General features: G+C 42.8%; 1 protein-coding gene across 1 annotated transcript in view; it reads left to right on the top strand.

Moving 5' to 3' along the window:
* The window catches only part of PIEZO2 (piezo type mechanosensitive ion channel component 2), a 375,190-nt gene that overhangs the window by 127,278 nt on the left and 224,948 nt on the right, over positions 1-22,964 (top strand). Inside the window, exon 3 of the mRNA XM_064150231.1 lies at positions 743-868. Coding sequence (XP_064006301.1) covers positions 743-868 — 126 coding nt within the window. The remainder of the gene's footprint in view (positions 1-742; positions 869-22,964) is intronic.

The following is a 22,964-nucleotide window of genomic DNA, read 5'->3' as shown; positions in this document are numbered from 1 at the left end:
TTGGGTGAGACTTGAGCAACCTGGTTTAGTGGAAGGTGTCCCTGCCTGTGGCAGGGAGTTGCAACTAGATGGTCTTTAAGGTCCCTTCCAACCCAACCTAAGAATCTATGAATAAGTCATAGAGGAACTGTGACTAAGTCTGTGTGGATTGAAAGTTATTTTCAACACCTTTTACAGGATGAGAAAGAGGGCAGTCTGCACAAGGCAAAGAGTCATTTGGAATTATGTCTGTCCTCCTGAGCCAGACTGAGCGATTTCTGTTGTTATTCCTGCTCCCATGTAATTTGTTTTGGAAAGAGTAATTAGATAAACAGCTTTTTAGCTTCTCCAGATGGGAAGTATCATCCATGTTTTGTCTTTGTACCAGGTAACGTGGTGAAAAGCTGTCCCGGGTTTGGGCTGATCCCTCCCCTGGGAAGAAATTCACGACCACAAAAGCATTGTGGTGTCGTTACTGATAGCAACATCTGGAGACTTGAGAAACTTTTTTTAAAGCCTAAAAGGAAATAATCAGCAATAAAATCATTTGGATCTGTGCTTGAGGAGTGCTCAATGACACTATAATTTAAGCATGTTTTTTGCTGTGATGTTGACTCTTGAGGGACAATCATGAGTAATGCGGACCTGACTTGTAGTATATCCTGAGTCAGGATATTTTTCCTGCTCTTATATTGAAAACAAAGCAATGTTTAGAAATTCACCACCTATATTCATGCATCTTTTTGTTGTTGCTGTCTTTCAGGGCATACAGGACGGTTACTGAAATCTCTGTGTTTCACCAGTCTCTCATTTCTGCTGCTGCACATCATCTTTCAGATTACAATAAACAGTCTGGAAGCTGGAAAAACGATCGAACCTGGTTTCAACTGTGAGTAAAACCTGTTTTGGTTTTATTAGTGTTTTAAGCATTGAGATGCTTCAGTGGTTTGAAAGGCAAAGGGTTGATGAGAAGGCACTTAAGGTGACACTCCTGTGGGTTTGCAGCTTGCTTCTGTTTCCCAGCTTGGTAAGGATTGCTGTTGTTAGGACATGAAAACTAGATGGGTTTAAGAAATGAGAGAAGTGTATTAACTGTTTGGTTCCCACCAGAGATGTGTTTTCTTTAGGCTTTCTGTTAGGCTTTCTCAAAACTCCCTCAGAACCTGAGTGACTACACATGTGTGTGCTATTAGATCATAATTCAGCGTGTAAGAATCAAATGAGATGCAGTAATGACAACCCCTCTGCTCATGTCTAATGCTTTTTCTGATGGAACTCTGTACAGTTTTTCCACTTCATTTAAATCCTGACCTCAAGAAAACCCCTCTGGCCATGCCTTACACCTCTTTCTGATTAAACTCTTTTGTTAATTTAAATTAGCTTTCAATCTTGACCTCAAGACCTTTCTATACAGCATTTGTCTCTTTCTTATACGAGAAGAAGGACTTTCAGGTTTTATTTATATGTAAAACCACTACTTTAAAATATATTGCACAACTTTTTGTGTCTTCCTCTCTCAGGAAATGTTCTTCAATAATTCAGAAGCAGGCATTCTTTATTGTGCAGAAGTTAATTAAAATAGCTATCCAGTGATTTAGATACGCAACCTCCAGGTAGAAGCTATTTGTACTTGTCTTAGAGCGCTTACATTTAACATTCAAACCTGTCAGCTTGCCTTTGATAAATGTCCATTTAATTTATCACAGAGTTAGGCTGCTGCCACTTGAGTAAACAGTTGCACTACAATTCAACAGAAGGAACCTTATGTGAAGTAAAGCATTTGACTTAAAGTAACAAAATCCCAAGGAAACCTAGAGTGAGCGTTACCATTTCACCTTTAACTCAAACCATTTCTTAAAGTCAAAGGCATAATTGTACTTAGGAAATATCAGCTTTAACTGGAATGTTAAAATGGACTTAGTCAGTTCAAAGCAGACCTTCAGAGTCTGAAAATAGATACCATTTTTTCAAAAAGGTGTGTTATTCATTGAGTGAACTGGAGCAGTTCCTTTTCTCTATCTGTTTCATAGTCTTAGGCTGAAAATACAGGATTTTTACTTGTCATAGAATCATGGTCTTCACTGGATGAGGCACTTAGTGCCGTGGTCTAGTTGACTGGCTAGGGCTGGGGGATAGGTTGGACTGGATGATCTTGGAGGTCTCTTCCAACCTGGTTGATTCTATGATAGAATGTTAGAATGTCAGAGCTGGAAGGGACCTCAAAAGATCATCTGGTCCAGTCCCCCTGCCAGAGCAGTATCACCTGTAGCAGATCACACAGGAATGCATCCAGATGGCTCTTGAATATCTCCAGAGAGGGAGACTCCAGAACCTCCCTGGGCAGCCTGTTGCAGTGCTCTGTCACCCTCACAGGGAAAAAAATTCTTCCTCAGGTTCACATGGAACTTAGATTCAGGTACCTATCAGCCAGACACTGTATGAGTAGAGAGTTCCTAACTGTCCAAGACAGGCACAACCATTGCCATTTTCTTCCTCCTGTGGTGGGCACTGGGGTCTGCAGTGGGAAAAAATGCTTTATCCTGAAGAGCCCACTCCTGAAGAAACAGAGTGAACATATAATTTTTGCCTGTTTATTAGCATTTCCATGTGAACAGAAGAAAAACAACTTCTTTCTGCGGGTGAGTGAAATTCAGGCATTGGAATGGGCTGCCTAGGAAGGTGGTTGAGTCACCAACTCTGGATGTGTTTAAAAGTCGTTCAGATATGGTGCTTGAGGTTATGGTTTAGGGTGAACCTTGTAGAGTAGGATTCTTGGTTGGACTTGGTGATCCCGAGGATCTTTTCCAGCCTGAATGTTTCTGTGACTCTGTGACAAAACACTGGAACAGGCTGCCCAGAGAGGTTGTGGAGTCATCTCTGGACACATCCCAAACCCACCTGTATACGTTCCTGTGTGACCTGCCCTAGGTGATCCTGCTCTGGCAGGAGAGTTGGACTGGATGATCTTTCGAGGTCCCTTCTAGGCCCTATCATTCTGTGATTCTATGTGTGTTGGTCTGATTTAAGCTTCCTGGAGCCCGAAAGCCTAGCAGAATACAACAATAAGATGCCTTCCTCTTTTGGAAAAGAAAAGAACTTGATACAGAGAGTGGAAAGTGGTTACATCCAGTGGTGTTCTTCAAGGTTCAAAATGTAACAGCAGAAAGGAGAAAAAACCTTGCAAATATTTTAGATAATGATTGCTTTTTGCTATGAAAAGTATGGGAAATTTCATGTGTTCCTGCAGTGATTGTTCCCTTTCTTGCTTTCGTCCTGCAGTGAGTTGAAAGCTGATTCAGAAATAAATGAATAAATATTTCAACTTAATTCTGTATTTTGGGCAATTTGCTACCTCTGTGTAGTTATTAATCTGACTCCTGGCAGTTTCAGGCATGGGTGAGAGGAGGGTTATATATTTGTATTCAAATTTGGTATGTCATTTTGTCTCAGTATGCTCAAATGCCAGTTTCTGAATCAAAAGATCATTTTCTGGTTTTAGTTTTTCTTTTCCCACTGCTGTGTTAAAACCTCAGAAAATATTTTCATTTTGGTAAAAGAAACACTTGAAAAATGTTTAAATGAGAGGTGTGATACAGACTATCACCTCTTAAACCTCATACAGTTGTAGTTTCATTTTGGAAATGGTGAACAATCAATCCTTTACCTTTTACAGCTAGAGGCAGTTTAATTTGGGCCATCTGCAAGAGCAGAGCAGGCATGCAAAATTTCAGGCTGATTTTAAAATATCCTGAACTTACATTATTGAGAATCAGCTGATAGTGCTTAGGGTAAAAAGACCTGGAATGTTTATTTTTCTTCAGTTTGTCATTTCTTACAACCCCATCCTCTTTTAGAGCTCGCATACTTGCAGAACAGCTGCAAATGCTCTGGTGTTCTCTCAGTCATATAGGAGATGTTTGTTGGCAAGTTGATAGAGGTGTTCAAAAAGTTTAGCTGAGAGAGTTCTTGTTGCTTCAGAGACTTGTGAGTATGCACAGAATCACAGACTGGTAGGGCCTGGAAGGGACCTCTGGAGATCATCTAGTCCCACTTCTGCTCAAGAAGATTCACCTAGAGTAGGTTGCCAAGAATGCATCCAGGAGGGTTTGGAATGTCTTCAGAGAAGGAGACTCCACAACCTCTCTGGGAAGCCTGTTTCAGTGCTCTGGCACCCTCAAAAGAAAGGAGCTTTTCCTCATATTCAGACTACTGCTCCTTTTCATGTCACTGAGCACCAGTGAAAAAAGTCTGTCCCCATTCTCTTTAGGTATTGATAAGATTCCCTCACTCTCCCTATGTCTTCTCCAGGATAAGCAGCCCCAGGTCTCTTAGCCTTTCATCCTTGGAGAGATGCTTCATTCCCATAATCATTTTCATAGCCTCTGCTGGTCCCTCTCCAGTAGTTCCTCATCTGTCTTGAACTGGGGAGCCCACAGCTGGACACACTACTCCACATCTTGCCTCTCTAGGGTAGAGGGGGAGGAGAACCTCCCTTGACCTGCTATCACACTCTTTGTGCATCCTGGGATGTCATCAGCCTTCTTGGCCATGAGGGCCCATAAATGGCTCCTGGTGAGCTTGTTCACCAACTCTCCCAGGTTCTCCTACACGGAGCTGCTTTCTAGAAGGTCAACCCCTCACCTGTGCCACTGCAGGGACTTATTCCTTCCCAGATGCAGGACTCTAAACTTTCTTTTCTGGAACTTAATTAGTTTCACCTCCACTCAACTCCAGCATAGTGCTGATTTGCTTAGGACTAATAAAATGTAGTAGTTAGAACCTCTTATTTATCTTAATGAAAGATTTCTGTTTAACCACAGCTGCATTGGAACTAACACTGAATAGCTCCCAGATAATTTCATTGTTTTAGGAAAGGAGAAGCATAGGAATGAAAGGTAAAGGATAAATGTGGAACTCTTGAGCTAGGCTAATCCTGTGAAGCTATCAAGAGCTCCATAATCAGTTGTGTTTTGCTGACATCTCCATATAACACAGGCTCTGATTTTGAGATGCTATAGTATTCATATAGCAGTACAATTTCATGATTAAATTTGTACTTCTGATGGAATAAAATTCTGTTTATTAGATTAGGGAAACAACTTTTGAGTATAGAATCTGTGAGACAGGCAGTTGAAAATTAGATCACAAGGTAATGTGGAGTCACACTCTGCACGCTATAGTTCTTTCCTAGCACTAATTTTAAACATCTTCAAAAATGCCAGGAATGTTTTCCATGATGTTAATTTTAAACTTTTCTTCCAGTAAATTGGTGCAGTTATCCCTCATGATACTTCTCCTCTGTAGTGTGTCCTCTTCTTGTGTTTGGTACAGCCTGTACAAAACTTCCAGTTTCTTTTTCACTTACTTGTGATAGGCATCCACTTTTTGTGTTTTGTGCTGACTCTACCATCTCTTGGTCCTGAATTCTACACATGGATCTAGTAAAATACTTATTCTTTCAGGAGAGTATTTTGTTCCATGAGACATGCAACTAAGAATAGTTCAGCTATTCTCTAGTTAAGTTTGTATTCAATGTTGTCAGAATACCGAAAGAGGAATTTAAGGTATTTCTGGATATTTTTCTTACATGCAAAGGAGCAGAACTGATGAAGCTGAAATAGGTAGCTTGATATCCTTCTAAAGACTTCTTGTGATTCTCTGCCTTTGTTTAGTGTGTATCATCCCTGTGCTTTGTTTACAAGCATGAAGAAAAAAAAGAGAAAACAAGCCTAAAGCACCAAGTTGCCTAGATAGCTTCTCTGTTAGATCATGGGAACTAAATTCAGATACTTCTCTGTCCCCAGTATGTCGTGGTGAATGTCAAACAAATGCATGCCACCATTGTGGAATCATCATAACTTTCTGCTTTAGATAAATTTTGAAATGATTTCTTGGCTAAAAGATCCTCCTGTGTTTGCATTACTACCAGTCTGTTCCTGAGGTTTTGGGTTATATTAGGAATCAGCAATCCCAGTACAAATAAATCAGGTTTCAGCATTTATTGAAAAGCTCAGGCTCGGGACTGCCTCTGACCTTTCACAGGAACGAATAATTACTTTTCCCTCTATACCTGGTGAGAATTCATGTCCTTTCTACCCTCCTGAGTATGCTTTTAAGTACTGCATCTGTAAAAGATGCTGTATTTCTGCTTGGATTTATGAGCTCGTTGGAAACAAAGATGCTGGATTATGAAGGGACAAAATATGAAGAGATTTCATGGTTTTATTTCGAAGATGGGTGGCAGATGCAGGCAGGTTTTTCAAATGTCATGGCTTAGTGGCTCATCTCCTGCCTATCTCATGGGCACTTGATATCATTTCATGTGAGGCTGCCTGGGAAACAATTATTTTGAAACTATTGCAAATTCTAAATGATATTTAATGAAACAAACATTCTGGGAATTTCCTAACTGTGAATTGTCGTGGTAATTTTGGCAATTCTAGTTACAAAAATGCCTTTTTTTTTTATTGTGAACTGCAATTAATCCAAATGGCACCAAGAAGAGCAGTAAGTTTGTAGAAGAAGTTTCTGAGCAGAAGTCACAGTAAAGTAATAATTATATTTTAATTGGGAAATAACCTCTGTGTCTTCTGGATTGGTTTTGCTTACCAGGATCAAAGGTAACCGTTCATAGATTCATAGAATGGTTTGAGTTGGAAGGGACCTTGCAGATCATCTAGTTCCAACCCCCTTTTCACTAGGCCAGATTGCTTAAAGTCTCATCCAACCTGGTCTTGAACACTACCAGGGAGGGGACATACATGACCTTGCTGGGCAACCTATTCCAGTGTCTCACCACCCTTACTGTAAAGAATTTCTTCCTAACATCCAGTTTAAATCTGCTACATTAAGCAGAGCTCAAGCTCTTGTGTCCCAGGCAAACATCCCAGCTCATCCTTCCTTGCAAGCACATCCATTCCTCACTGAGCAAGCAGAGCTCAAGGTGCTGTCCAAACAACTGGTTTAGCTGCAAAGGGAGAGATGATTTGGACTCTCACAGGTGTGTGGTTGTACAGTGTTACCAGAGACCATTTCCAGCTGCCACCTCTATGTCTCCAAGCATCAAGAACACACAGCATGTGATAAACTTTCAATCAGTGAAAAGTGTTAGTGAGGGTATTTTAGTTTGCACGTGAAAGTTGATTTTCCTTTAGTTCAGTATATGCTGAATGTCAGCATTTCTTCAACACTTTCTAGTGCAGCTTTATATAGCCAGGAAATTTATGACAGGGGAAACAGAAGCTTCTGTAATTGCTTCTCAGGCATGTATGATAAGTCCTGCTTAATTTCCTGCTGGGTGTTGCTGCCTAGCAGTTTGGAAATTTGGTGTTGATTGTACTCCTGGAGTCTGTATTTCTGGACTCACATGCTGCCATGTGAAAATGGAGTAATACTCTAAATCTTCATTTTCAGCCCTGATACATAACACCTTCTGTATGATCACAGAATCACTGAGTATTAAAGGTTGGAAGGGACCTCCAGAGATCACTGAGTCCAAACCTTCTGCTAAGGCAGGATCCCCTAGAGTAGTTCACACAGGAGCACATCCAGAAGGCTCTGGAAATTCTCCAAAGAAGGAGGCTCCACAGCCCCACTGGGCAGCCTGTTCTGGTGCTCTGTCGCTCTCCCTGTAAAGAAGTTTCACCTCGTGTTGAGAAACAAGGAGCTGTTGCTCCTTCTCTTATTGCTGCTGACCACCAAAAAAAGATTTGCCCCATCCACTTGACACCCACCCCTCAGATATTTATAGACATTGATCAGATCCCCTCTCAGCCTTCTCTTCTCCAAACTAAACAGCCCCAGGGCTCTGTCTCTTTTTGTAGATGAGAGATACTCAAGTCCCCCAGTCATCCTCGTGTGTATAGTTAAGCTCTAAAGGTGGCAGCATACTCCCTTGTGTTTCACCATGTACCAGAACCCGATGGAGGAGATGCTCTTAGTGCCAAGCACAACCTGTGGTTTCGACAATCAGATTTGCATTGGAGAGAAGAGTTGGGAAAGTGTTGTGTGGCTCATGCAGTGTACAGCTTCTTTCCAAAGCTGGAGCTGTGGTGGTTTGGGAGAGAATTTTACCTCAGACATAGAAATTAGAAACAGAGAAACTTAGACACTGATTGTAAAGTGGAAAAATACTAGGGTGTCTGAGTGAAAAGGTAGGCATACCAGGGATAGGCCACAAAATGGCAACAAATAGATAAGTTGATATAATTTCATTGGAGCATTAGAAACCTTATGGCTGGAAGTACAGCTTGTATCCTGCTCTTGCTCTTCTGCTGCTCTTTGCTCTCTCCCCTTCGCTGCTGCTTTGGCTTTACTTCATTTCTGTTCCCTCAAAGGTCACTAGATTCTGTAATACTGTAGTTGTTATATTTAGTCTAATGATAAAAAAATAATTTCATGTTCTGACTTTCCAAATCCTGAGTTGTGGTGAATTTGCTCTCTGGGGCAGATTTACAATAAGTTATTGGGGGAGGGACCCACTATAACACATAGCAAAGGTGTTCTCATGTTACACTCAGTGTGTCTGCTGGTGCCATGATGCAGTTTTGGTTTTCATGTCCTAGATGGGTGCACTTGACCATGGGGTAGTAGAAAAGAAGTGTGACCATCTCTGGTGCCTTAATTTAGGAGTGTTGGTAAGAGAGAGATACGGCAGCTGTTTTCTGTCTCACTCTGCCCTCTTGAAGGAGGGAGCAGAAGCAGCAAAGCAAAAGGCATCACTCACATAAATATGGCTTGGAACCATCTAGACAAAAGTTTTCTTCTCAGACTTGGACTTGAAATTCCTTGGTGGGCTCTTCTGCATCAATGTGTTAGAACATAGACCTAAACCTAAATCAGATACAATACAAACTTCATGCTTGGAGTTTACTTACAAAGATCATCAAGTCCAACCATTAGTTTAGCACTGTCAAGTCACCACTAAACCATATCCCTTAACACTGCACCTACACATCTTTAAAATCCTTCAGGGATGGTGACTCCACCATATCCCTGGGCAGTCTCTTCCAGGGCTTGACAACCCTTTCAGTGAAGAATTTGTTCCTAATGCTCAACCTAAACCTCCCCTGGAGCAAACTTAGACCACTTTCTGTCATCCTACTGCTTGTTAATTGGATGAAGAGACTGAAACTCACCTCACTCCAACCTCCTTCCACGTAGTTGTAGAGAGTGAGAAGGTCTCCCCTCAGTCTCTTTTTCTCCTGTCTAAACAACCCCAGTTCACTCACCCACTCCTCAGAAGACTTGTTCTCTAGACCCTTCACCAGCTTCATTGCCCTTCTTTGGACATGCTCCAACACCTCAGTCTCCTTCTTACAATGAAAGACCTAAAACTGAACCCAGTATTTGAGGAGCAGCCTCAGCAGGGCCAAGCACACGGCAATGATCAGCTGAGGTGATGGTAGTTAAATAACTGAAGGTGCTGCTGTTGTGCTGGCAGCAGTTCCAACTTTGTAAGTCTTATTGGTCTTCCAGATCTTGTTATTTCATACTTAACCTTATTCTTGGCTATCTGATGTTTGATGTTTTTCTAAGGATAAAACACAAGTGTGGCAGAAAAACTAAGAGAAGGCAAGAGATGGCTTTCAAACTGCTATCAGATTATGCTCGATTTCCTCCAGTTTCTATAAACCCTTCACACACATTTTCATCATCAGGGGCCTTATTCATTACAGCAGAAGCTCTCTGTGCTTATTAAGTTTTAGTGCTGCACAGCAACCTGGACAATTTCAGGAGTCAAGCTGATCGAATTACCCAATTAGTCAACTTTGCTACATGACATTTCAGCATTCTTATTTCAATAATAAAATTCCATCTAATTGTCCAAAGTTTATAAAAGTGTAACTCCCAGGGAGGAAGGAATGGTCTCTGAAGCTGTGTAGAAGCTCACTTTCTTCCCTTCAGCTAGGGGTGCTTCCAAAAGACATACAGACAGGTATAAAACAGGCAAGGTTACAGGGAATGCTTTGAGATCTAACAGGAAAAAAAAGAAGTCAGTGGCTTTATTATCAAAATGGAAACAATCTTAGTACTGTTATGTACACTCAAATAGTTGTCACATAGTAAGCCACTGTTGTATGCAGGATGGAGATATTGAGTGTAGACATTGAGTGTTGAAGCACAAAATCACAGAGTGATAGGAGTTGGAAAGAACCTGCGGAGTTCATCTAGTCCAACCTTCCTGCCACCCCAGCTCCACCCAGAGCAGATTGCACACTAGCATCCAGGTGGGTTCTGAATGACTCCAGAGATGAAGACTCCAGCGTCTCTATGGGCAGCCTGTTTCAGTGCTCCACCACCCTCAAAGTAAAGAAGTTCCTCCTCATGTTTAGATGGAACTTCTTGTGTTTAAATTTGTACCTTTTTGTTCTGTTTCTGGGCACCACTGGAAATTAATTGTACTTGAACTTGTATTTCTCCATGGTGGGATGCTCAGTGGCCATGGCATATGCAGGAGTAGGGGTCATGTGAAAGCTGGGGGAGCAGGCCAGCAGGTATACTTGTGTATTCACAGAATCATAGAATCAGCCAGGTTGGAAGAGACCTTCAAGATCAGCCAGTCCAACCTAGCACCCAGCCCTAGCCAATTACCTAGACCGTGGCACTAAGTGCCTCAGCCAGGCTTTTCTTGAACACCTCCAGGAACAGCGACCCCTGAGCCTCCTCTTCTGCAGGCTGCACACCCCCAGCTCCCTCAGCCTCTCCTCACAGGGCTGTGCTCCAGGCCTCTCACCAGCTTCGTTGCCCTTCTCTGGACATGTTCCAGTATCTCAACATCTTTCTTGAATTGAGGAGCCCAGAACTAGTTTCTGGTTAAGCAGCTCAGAGGCAATAGTGGACTTGCATTTCTGAACCTCTTGAGACTACTACTCATGCAGTTGTTGCTTCAACAAGATTTGGCTGAAGGAACTGATATATATAGGAATATTTTTTAGTCATAACACTTATTCTCAGAAAGCCTTCATTTCCTAGTCCTGCTTCTAAATGTCATCAAGAATTTCATACAGCTTTGGTGGATTGAAAGCTGGGTGTGAGCTGGCAATGAGGAACATTAGGGAGAAGTTCTTTACTGTTAGGGTGGTGGAACACTGGAACAGGTAGTTGAGGGAGGTGACCGAGTCCCCATCCCTGGGAACATTCTAAGTCAAGGTAGACAGGGCTCTGGGCAACCTGATCTAGCTGAAGATGTCTCTGCTCACTGCAGGAGGGTTGGAGTAGATGACCTCTAGAGATCCCTTTTGGCTCAGTGCATTCTGTGATTCTGTGTAATGATTCTGTGAATGTGCAGTCGCAGCCCAGAGATCAACTGTGTCCCGAGCACCCAAACCCATGAAGACATCAGGTGGAGGGGATTCTGCCCCTCTGCTCCACTCCACTGAGACCCTATCCACAGTGCTGGGTCTGGAGTCCTCAGCACAGGAGAGACATGGACCTGTTGGAGCGGGACCAGAGGAGGCCACAGAAATGATGCCAGGGCTGGAGCCCCTCTTCTGTGAGGACAGGCTGAGAGAGCTGGGGTTGTTCAGCCTGGAAAAGAAAGGCTCTGAGAAGACTTTATGTGGCATTTCAGCACTTAAAGAGTCTGTAAGACATATAGAAGGGTCTGTTGTGACAGGACAAGGGCTGATGATTTTAGACTAAAAGAGGAGAGATTTAGACTCGAGAGAAGGTAGACATTTCTGACACTGAGGGTGGTGAAGCAGTGGCCCAGCTTGTCCAGAGAGGTGGTAGATGCTGCACCCCTGGAACCATTCCAGGTCAGGCAACCTGATCTAGTTGCAGATATCCCTACTCACTGTGGAAGATGTTGGATTAGATGACCTGTAATGGTCCCTTTGAACTCAAACCATTCTACACTTCAATGTTTCTATGATTCTAAAGGAAAACTTCTGGGGATTGGCTGGGATCAGTTTTGTCTTGTTGGCACTGGGAGTGCCCACTGCAGCAGTTCCATAGGCTTAGCCCTTTCTTCTGATACTGTATTCTCATCATGCTATGTGTTTTTATGAGGAATTCTAGCCTAAATAAATTTCAGCTCCTGGACTTGCATTGCTTCAAGAGTGAAATACCACCTGTTTGTTACCATCCTGCTCTGTCAGCAGCCATTCCACAAGTTAGATTGCACAACACCTATGATAGCTGAATTTTGAAATGAGTTTTATGGCTTCTCATGTCCCCACTGAAACATTGTCAAAATTCTCTTATGTATGATAAAAAAGAAAATCCTGAGCAAGGAAGTTCACAGAACACACATCCACATAAAACAAAGCTGGAATGCTGATAGGGTTCCATGAACATCTGGAAAAAGTCAAAGATGAGTTTCCACACCTACCCTATGTCATTCTGGAGAACAATAAGAAAATGATATCACATTTCCTCTTCAGAGCCTGCACTTGGTCCTATTGCTTTTGGGGTTTTGTTAAGCTATAGCAAAGAGTGAAACATTTCACAACAGCAGCTGCAGGAACTGAAGATGAATATTGGATTGAATCACTGGGTGAGGTATTTAGTCAAAAGGTAGCAATAAACATTTGTGTTCTGCTATGCAGTTTGCTTGGAGAAGAGCAAAAAATTGTAGAATCACAGAATCAGTCAGGGTTGGAAGGGACCACAAGGATCATCTAGTTCCAACCCCCCTGCCATGGCCAGGGGAACCCTACCCTAGATCAGGCTGGCCAGAGCCTCATCCAGCCTGGCCTTAAACACTTCCAGGGATGGGGCCTCAACTGCTTCCCTTGTAGGTAGTGGCAACTCAATTTCAACAACTTCTCCAAAGCTGGTGGAATTACCAGTTTTGTGATTTTGTGCCATTGTGCCCCCCACGTGGGATTCAGTTATTTTGTTCCTTCTTACAGGAGTTACATTGCATTGTTCAATGATAGAGTTACTGTAAACACTATAGGAGGCTAGTAACATATGTAAAGGCTATTTTAATTTTAAATAGGAGTCTTATTAGTACTGCTCCAACAAGGGCAGGTGCCCTGGTGAATGATGTGATTAAGAGCAGCCCTGCAAAGAAGGATTTGCAGGTACTGCTGGGTGAAAGGTTGGACATGAGCCTGCAATGCGTGCTCACAGCTCAGAAGCCAAACATGTCCTGGGCTGCATCTCAGAGAGTGTGGTGAGTAGGTGGAGGGAGGTAATTCTGCTGCTCTGCTCTGCTGAGAGCTCACCTGCAGTGTTGGGTCCAGACGTGAAGTCTTCAGGTCAGGAGAGAGACAGATCTGTTGGAGCAGGGCTAGAGGAGACTAGAAAAATGATTAGGGTATGGAATTGCTCTTCTGTGAAGATAGGCTGAGAGAGTTGGGGTTGTTCAGCATGGAGAAGGCTCTGAGGAGCCCTTGTTGCAGCCTTTCAGTACTTAAAGAGACCTATCAGCAAGAAGGGGACAGACTTTTTAGCAGAGCCTGTTGTGAGAGGACAAGGGGTGATGGTTTTAAACTGAAAGAAGGAGAGTTAGACTAGAGAGAAGGAAGAAATTTTTCACACTGGGGGTAATGAAACACTAGCCCAGATTGCCCAGGGAGGTGGTAGATGGAAAGATCCTGGAAAGATCCCAGGTCAGTTTGGATGGGGCTCTGAACAACATATTCTAGTTGTAGATGTCTCTGCTGAGAGCAGGGGGGCTGGGCTAGATGACCTTTAAATGTCCTTTCCAACCCAAACTATTTAATGATTCTAAGGTATAATTAGGCTGTTTCATAGAGGTAGAGGACAGGGTTTAGCTGGCTATCTCCATCTTGTGCAAGGGAAGCATTTAGCAAAAGTAGTCACAGAACCTTGTTTTTTGTTCTCCATTCTAAGAACTCTTTTACGTAGCTCTGAGAAGGAGTAAAGGTTAATTATCAGATTTGCACTGCGTTATGCTGGGGCTCCAAAGATTTGCTAATAGGCTCTTGATAGTTCATATGTGAGAAAATGCAGCCAGGTTATGGAAAATGGGGAAAACATTTTTCACTTGCTCTGCTTCCCTTCCCTCACAGCCTTCTACGTGTCACACAGTGCCTGCATTCATGTCTGAAACCCTCACTTTCAGGTTCTCCTCTCCGAGTCAGTGCTGCTGCCAAAGTGATCCCATGTTTGTAGAGGGTTGTTTTTTTATTATTTGTCTTACTGTTTGTGGTACAAATAGCTGCTTTCACCATGGAGTTGTACCTTTTTTTGGATGTATTTAATTCTGAGGTCACATCCTCTATATTTGGGTGAGTGCTCACAAAGTTTGGCCTCTATAATTTGCTAGTGGTATTAATAAAACCCCATCCCCCTAGCATATGGGATGCAGAGGACACTGCAAAGTGAGAGCTGTTATAAATCCCAACAAGGTTTATGAGCTGAAAAATTTGAGTTTGGAGAGGGGAATATCAACTTTTGCAATTTCCAAAAGCCGATGCTAAATCCCTTCAGATGTAAATCTGCTCTTTAGGTACTCCATCCTAACTTGGGTTTGTCCATTATTCCTTCCTCAATTGGAGGATATATATGAAAGCTCTTAACGCGAAACAAATAAGGTATGCCTCTGAAAATGATTAGTATATTTTGGAACTCAGAAATGGTGGAAGAGTTGGGTAATATTTCAGGATAAATAACAATGTGAGTGCCTTTTTTTGTTTTGAAATCCTTAGTCCAGGATGTGGATAGTTAGATCATAATCTCTCTGGATATTTCCCGGTGTTTGGCTAGGCTTTGAATGATGATCTCTGTTCCTGGAAATCTCAGGCTTCTTTACGTAGGGTAGAGTCAACTAACAGGGCTTTTGACATGCACAGCCCTCACATGCTTGCATACATTCACATCCATTTCATGTGCACACATCCGCTGCACCTGGCTGTTGGGTTTAATTGGTCTGCCAACATCTCACTTGATGCATCTGTTGCAAACGTCACTGAATCTGTTGCACGCTAAAAGAACCTTATGTGGGAAGCATTTGTGTGGCTCCATCGGTACCCTGCGCTATTCTGGGAGACCTCTGTGGCTAATCTGTCTCTGCTGTTGCTCTATCTTGGGAATTGGATGGTGCTTTCCTGTTTAAACATTGGCTTTTGTTCAAGATATACCCATTTGTAGTTCTTGTTCTTGGAGTTTGTGAAAACTCAATTTCCTTGTTCTCAAGCCTTTATTGAAACGCTATGAAAGTCCTAAGTCAGTGTGCCCTCTGCCAAAAGGTGAAGAGGAGATCTCATCACTCTCTACATCTAGTTGTAAGGAGGTTGAGGTCAGACTTTTCTCCCAACAACTGGCTGAAAGGAGGTTGTAGTGAGGTTGAGGTCAGTCTTTTCTCCCAAGTAACAAGCAATAGGACAAGAGGAAATCATCTCAAGCTGTGCCAGAGGAGGTTTAGGTTGGATATAAGGAAAAATTCCTTTACCAAAAGGGATTGTTGACACCCAGAACAGGCTGCCCAGGGAGTGGTGGAGTCCTCATACCTATAGTGATTCAAAAACCATTTAGACATGATGCCAAGGGACTTGGTTTGGTGGTGGACTTGGCTGTGCTGGGTTAATAGTTGGACTTGAAGGTCTTAAAGGTCTTTTCCAACCAAAATCATAGAATCAGAGAATTGTCAGGGTTAGAAGGGGCCTCAGGGATCATCTAGTTCCAACCTGTGTGCCCTGGGCAGGCATGTTTTCCACTACATTAGGTTGCTCAGAGCCACATCCAGCCTGGCCTTAAAAACTTTCAGGGATGGGGCTTCTACCACCTCTTTGGACAACCTGTTCCAATGTCTCACCACCCTCATGGTGAAAAACTTCTTCCTAACACTAAACCATCACCCCTTGTCCTGTCTTAACAAGGGGCAGGACTAGGTGATGCCTAGAGGTCCCTTCCAACTGTCATGCTGTGAGATGGAGTGCCTCTGCCGTTTGACAGCTAAGAGGAACCTCATCCATCTGTGGAAGGATGAGAAGCTGCAGAGGCATGTTCCCAAACATCACGATCCAGCTCAGTGCAGCCTAGAGCCTCCTTTTCTCCCAGCCTTTCCTAAAGGGCTGGATTTTAACCTTTCCTTCAGTGTTTTGTCCTGTCTGCACTGCACATTTTTCAAGTAAGCACTGTCTGTGCTCTTCTGTGTTTTTACAGCTCCCAGCCCAGGTGAATCCTGCTGTTGCCTGGCCTTTAGACAGAACTGATGCCAGCAAATTCACCAGGAAAGATACTTTCCTTGAATAAAGGAAAATTTTCCCTTCTAAAGAAAGTGAATTTGGGGAGTTGAATTCCTGGCATAGGAATGCATAAAATGCAAGATACCTTAAGACTAGTCATTTAGATCCCTGATGAGCTTGTTCATAAATCAAACTGCAGAATTTGTTTCTGGGTTTCCATTCTATGTGTGCTGGAAACACAGTCAAATGAGTCTTTATTTTCCTTTTTTAGACTGCTAATTCTGCACTGTTTCATGTGAAATTCAGCATTTGTGTCAGCTTCAATGTGGACTTCTCAGCATAAGATGTACTCAGACGTTACTGTCACTGCTCAAAGCTAGGAGGTAATTCTGCTCACAGCAGCCATGTCAACTGCTGAAAAGCAGCTGTGCAAGAGATAAAGCCCTGAATTATTTAACGGGGTTTTAAAGCAAACAAACAAAAAATCTCCAGTGTCAGTCCTTCTCTTTTTCACTGCCAGCAGGGAATTAGTGAGAGGTAGGGGTATTATGGACAGCTTTCAGAGTCTGTAGTTCATAGTATCGCGGTTTGGTTTGGAAGGGATCGTAAAGGTTATCTATTCTAAACCCCTACTATGAGCAAGGACACTTTCCCCTCGACCTGGCTGCTCAAAGTCCCATCCAGCCTGGCCTTTAGCGCTTCCAGGGAAGGGACATCCATCCAGGGAAGAGACATCCATTCAGGGAAGAGGCATCCACGGAAGGCTGGGTGTCAGGAGAGGGGGGGAGAGGCTCTTCTCAGTTGCTCCCTCTGACAGGACAAGGAGCAATGTATATAAATTGTAGCACAGGAGGTTCCACCTCAACACAAGAGGGAGTTTCTTTACTGTAAGGCTCACAGAACACTGGAACAGCCTCCCCAGAGAGGTTGTGAAGTCTCCTTGTCTGGAGATTTTCAGGGCCTGTCTGGATGCATTCCTTTGTGACCTGAGCTAGATTGTGTGGTCCTGCTCTGGCAGGGGGGGTTGGACTCGATGTTCTCTTTGGGTCCCTTCCAACCCTTAACATCCTGTGATCCACAGTTTCCCTGGGTAACCTGTTCCAGTGTCTCACCACCCTCACAATGAAGAATTTCTTTCTAATCGCTCATCTAAATCTACCTTCTTTCACTTGAAACTGCTACCTTTCATCCTATCACTGTGCTTCCTGATAAAGAGTCCCTCCCTTCTTTCCTGTAGACACATTTCAATTACTGGAAGGCTGCCATAAGGTCCCCTCCATTTCATGTATGGAAACCTGTAAACCAAAAGCCATGCATTTGTGCCCTTTTTTAATCTCTCTCCAGGTATGTCTGGAGTCCTGGGTATTATTTTTGATATAGTGTGCATAGCTGTTTATTCAGGGAGGTGTAGGAAGCTCCATCACTGGATGTTTTTAAAGCCAGGCTGGATGTGGCTCTGGGCAATCTGATCTAGCAGAAAGTATCTCTGCCTATGGCAGGAGGATTTGAATTGGATGATGCTTGAGGTCCCTTCAAACCCTGCCAATTCTGCGATTCTGTGTGTCTACAATAGAAGATATTAGCTATTTCTGGCAGAGGTTTGACCTCCTCTGGTGAATGGCTTGAGCTGCCTTGTTGCATTTGCTCTCATTTTTCAGGTCAAACCAGCACCCTTTGACTTTCTGGGAGTGTGGGCCAGCTCTTGCACCTGTACAAACCCCACTGGGCCCTGCTTTCAGGATTGGTGCCATGATGCAGGGCAGCTGAATTCAACAGGGCCACATTAACATCAGGAGTTCAGATATGATTTGTCCCACAGGTTTTGGCATGACTCATGTTGAGTAGATAATTAGAACCTGATGCCAAACTTTTACTGTTCACATTCTGAAATGGAGCAGTGATTTGTTTTATGTCTATTAACTGTAATTGCTTACTAGGGGTTGACAAAATGTCTTGCTAATTCACCAATTAACTCATTACAAGGCACTAATAGGAAAAAGCCTACTAAGAGTAGGGTAGGGTGTCCCTGCCCATGGCAGGGGGGTTGGAACTAGATTATCCTTGTGGTTCCTTCCAATCCTGACTGATTCTATGATTCTAAGTCTAAAACCTCTCTCCTGAATTTATCCTTAATTCTGTACCAAAGGTCAACTTCTTTACTTAAAGCTAGAGATTGCTTTTAAATCTCTATTTAGACGTAAGGAATGAGAAATTGTCTAATTAATGATGAATAACCTTTCTCTCTTTTTTTGCACCTAAGTGTTTTTGAAGGGGCTTGGTTTGTTTTTCTTTTTGTTAAACTGGAGTGAGCAGTTTTTACCTCTTGAGACAGAAACAAAACTCCTGAGCAATTTGAGTACAGCTCCTCTTCCACAACTGCAGTGAATAGTGGGTGGTGAGGCTGATCTAGTGCAATGACTTTAACCTAGTCAGCATCTTTGTCCTTGGAATGAGGTGGAGAACAGGGATGAAGGAAATAAAACATCTCCTGTAGATGTCTGTACCTGCACATCCAGCCTTAGTTGTTTCTTGAGGGATTTCCTTTGATGTTTATGGACTGTTCCTGGGATTGCTCCATGGTTTTCCTCTGAAAGACTTGCCCTGCTTGCCTCAAAACTTTCAACTTAGGGTTTTTGGCATGAAGAGTGCTTCAGTTCAAGAAGAGTCCAAATTTTCCATCCCACTATGAAGACAGGATATTGGCATGGACTGAGCAGCACTGTAGGAGAAGAAGAGAGAGGAGGAAAAGGCAGGAGGGTGCAGTTCATTCTTCAGTGTGTTGAAGGGGTGGACACTATCATCTCATTATTTATCTGTGAAGGGAAGTTACAGTAGCAGCAAGGGCTCGCTTCTTTCATTAATGATGTAATTCAAATTCTAGAAGATGTAAGGTGAATTTGACTTATTTTTTTCAGAGCCACAGACTTCCCCCTTTAAAAAAAGGACCAAAACATCCAGAGCATAAATTTGGGTCCCATTAAATCGAGCGGCAACATTCACTTGATTTTTTTGGTGCCTTTTCTGGTGTACCCAGTGGGTACTAAAACTGACACTGAGCAAAAGGCACCAGCAGCAGGAAATGTTTCACAGAGGCATCCAAGTATCTGTCAAGATGGTTTTGATCACAGCTTTCCTAGTCTGGCCAGTAGCTTATGAGCTTTGCTATATTGAATATTTTTAAAGTCATCCACTGATTCATTCTTGCATGTTAGTATTTTTTTTTAAGATGAGTGATGTTATATTAGAATTGAAACTTCCAAATAAATTGCAGGTTTTGGAAAGTTGGTCCATGTGGCAGTACAGATTTCTGAATCCACTAGAGAGATCACACAGACTTTGGAACAGGTTGCCCAGGGAGGTGATTGAGGCCCCTTCCCTGCAGATATTTAAGGTGAGGCTCAACAGGCATCTGGCCAGCCTGATCTAGTTGAGGATGTCCCTGCTGACTACAGGGGCGATTGGACTGGATGACCTTTGGAGGTCCCTTCCAGCCCAGCCCATTCTATGATTCTACGTAGTACATCTTTGAACACAAACAATTGCAGCATCCTTTTGACCTGTGTCTCTCTTGCATCTCCATGTGCTTGGTTATTAGTGCTTAGAGTCTATTTCCCTTTAGTCTAGAGCCCTCTTCCCCTATAAAGAGGAGCAGCTGGGTGTTGTTTTATCCTTCTGTCACATGCAGGTATGGTAATGATGTCAAAGATGCAAAAAACACAAGGAAATCCAACTTAGCAGATACTATAGAGCCCTGATGAAGTCTGATTACTTCTCATCCACCAACTTTAAAAAAGAGCTGTACCAGAATGGTGATGTGAAACAGAGACTCAGATTTCCACCACTAAGCCTCTTTTCCAGAACCATAGTTCAAAAGGGTATGGTGCAGATTTTAGACTGTGAGTTAATTTTGTTTCATGTAAAGCCTTTTAAAAGACTTTACTCCAGATAAAAGTGGTTTAATTAAGTCTAGATTAATTTAGACCTAAATGAAATTGTGATTTAGTGCAGAATTTGCTATTTGCACCTCTTGTTCTTTGTTAGAAATATATCCCTTTTATACTTTGCAGCTCAAATGAATGCTACTTTTTTCCTCCTCCACTTCTTTGCTTCTCATTCAGCCTGCAGTGAGTAGCGTCCCTCACTGCTGTGAACAATTCACATTTGCAGTTGTGTAAAATACACTCAGTGCCTTCCAGCTGGCAAGGAAAGGCTGACAGGCTTTATGCCTTACAGAAAGTGTTGCCAAAATGCCCTGATTTGTATATTCAGTATAAGCAGTTTTCTGAAAGTGACACAGAGGAAAATTTGGGATGAGAGAGCTTTAGAAACTGGGCCAGTATCCCTCATACAAGTTGTCTTCAACTGCAGTGGTTTTGGTGTGTATTATTTTAAGCACAACAAAGATGTTTCCAATATGTGTTTTGATACACCCTTGAATTAATTTGATACATTATGAATTGAATGTACCTGTTCTTGACACTGATGAGGCTGCACATTGAATACAGTGTTTGGTTTTGGGCCTCTCACTACAAGAACATCGAGATGCTGGAGCATATCCAAAGAAGGGCAATGAAGCTGGTGGAGGGTCAAGAGCACAAGTCCTGTGAGGACTTGGGAACTCCTGTTGGTTAGCTTGAAGGAGGCTGAGGGGAGGCTTTCTTGCTCTGTACAGCTCCCTGAAAGGAGCTCATAGTGAGGTGGGAGTGGGTCTCTTTTTCCAAAGACTAAGCAATTAGACAAGGGGAAATGGCCTCAAGTTGCACGAGGGGAAGTTTAGGTTGGACATCAAGAACAACTTCTTCACTGAAAGAGTTGTTAATCCCTGGAACAGGTTGCCCAGGTAAGTGGTGGAGTTCCCATCCCTGGAGGGATTTAAAAGCCATGGATGTGGTGCTGAAGGACATGGTCTGGTGGTGACCTAACAGTGCAGAGTTAATAGTTGAATTTGATCTTAATTTCTTGCAACTGATGTGATTCTTCTGCTCTGTGAAGATGCTGTATAAGCTGCTTATTCTCTAGGGGCACTGATTGCACCTGTGCTGCATCACCTCATACGCTCATCCCACTGTGGGACATTCCAGTTCCTCAGATCTGTTTGGATTGTGAAAACTCACCAACTGGCAAGAGCTCTGAAGTATTGCTGTTGTTGGCTATGTATCTTTGAAAAGAAGCTAACAATAGAATATGCTGAGGTAATAGCACATCTAAAGCAAGGAAGCAGCACATGGGTACACAAAATCACTGATTTACACGTGTTTGAGAGTCTAAATTGGCTCTGATTTCTCTAACCTGAAAAATCCCTGGTGAGTAGGAAATACTACTGCTCATCAACCTCTTCAGTGTTTCCTCAAAAGGCAGGACTCCCTTAACACTCTCAGGAAGCACTTCAATAAAACACCTTGCAGGGAGGACAAAATAGCCACTCTTTAAGTAAGTGTGAGAATGCTTTTGTCACCTGAGCGTGTCAAACCTGTCACTGCTTTTACTGATTGTTTTCTGGCTTAGATTTAGCCAAGTAAACTAATTGGGCAGAAGTTACTCCTAGTCATTAAATCATTAAAGTTAGTAAACACCTCTGAGATCATCAAGTCCAACCATCATCCTAATGCCACCGTGTGGAAACCATGTCCCAAAGTGCCACGTCATAGAATCAACCAGGTTGGAAGAGACCTCCAAGCTCATCCAGTCCAAATTAGCACCCAGCCCTATCCAGTCAAGTAGACCCTGGCACTAAGTGCCTCAGCCAGGCTTTTTCTGAACACTTCCAGGGATGATGACTCCACCACCTCCCCAGAGCACCTCCAGGAATGGTAACTCCACCATCTCCACCAATAGTGCTCCTAATAAAGCACATAACTGTAGAAAGATCAAAATATTTGCAAGCTATTTGATGCAAGACAAAGAGCATGGAGTGCTTTTAAAAATGGAAACAATTAGACAGCTGAATGATTTCTTTAATTTGTTGGTAGTGCTTGTTCTATTTGTGGCATGCTAATGAAAGCTAATTAAGTGTTGATAAATGATCAGCTCACAGACGGGATGCAATCCTTCGGTCTGTTATAGATGCTCCAGAGTTTGGATGGAGAAGTGTGGGTGGATGAGGAGTCTCTCTGCTCTTGGAGCATCTCCTGTTGGGAGACTTTATTGCAGCCTTTCAGTACTTAAAGGGGGCCTGTGGGAAAGGTGCAGACAGTCTTTTTAGCAGGGTCTGTTGTGACAGGACATGGGGTGATGGTTCTGAACTAAAAGAGGGGAGGCTTAGACTAGATAGAAGGAAGAACTTTTTTACAGTGAGACACTGGCACTGGTTGCCTGTAGAGGTAGTAAAAGCCCCATCCCTGGAAACATTCCAGGTCAGGTTGGATGTTGCTCTCACTGACTAGGTCTAGTGGTTTAGGTCCCTGTTTATGTGTCCAGGGATATTTTCAGAGGCAGGGCAGGGCATCTACCACCTTGCTACATTTGGAAGGTATTGCTGAAAAAATTGAATATTGGCAGGTCTTCAAGGCTACCAACAATGACTTGCTTTTCATTATACTAACTGAAGGTAATTTGTGAGAGAATTGACATGAATGAAATGATTCTCTATTATCTTTAGAAAAAGTTATGTTAGGAAAAAAAAGGCAATTTCAGAAAATAAATGCATTAGAAAATCACAGAATGTTAGAGATTGGAAGTGACCTCTGGAGGTTATCGAATCCAGGCCCCCTGTCAGCAGGATTCCCTAGGACAGTTCACACAGGAAGGCATTCAGGCAGGTTTGAAAGTCTCCAGAGAAGGAGACTCCACATGTCCCCTGGGCAGTCTGTTCCAGTACTCTGTCACCCTCACTATAAGGAAGTTTCTCCTCATGTTGAGGTGAAACATTCTGTGGTTTTTGTA

This window comes from Pogoniulus pusillus, chromosome 10 (assembly GCF_015220805.1).
Source record: "Pogoniulus pusillus isolate bPogPus1 chromosome 10, bPogPus1.pri, whole genome shotgun sequence".
In the NCBI taxonomy this organism is placed as follows: Eukaryota; Metazoa; Chordata; class Aves; order Piciformes; family Lybiidae; genus Pogoniulus; species Pogoniulus pusillus.
Note: the sequence above shows the minus strand (reverse complement) of the source record. Positions and strands in the feature narration are given on the sequence as shown.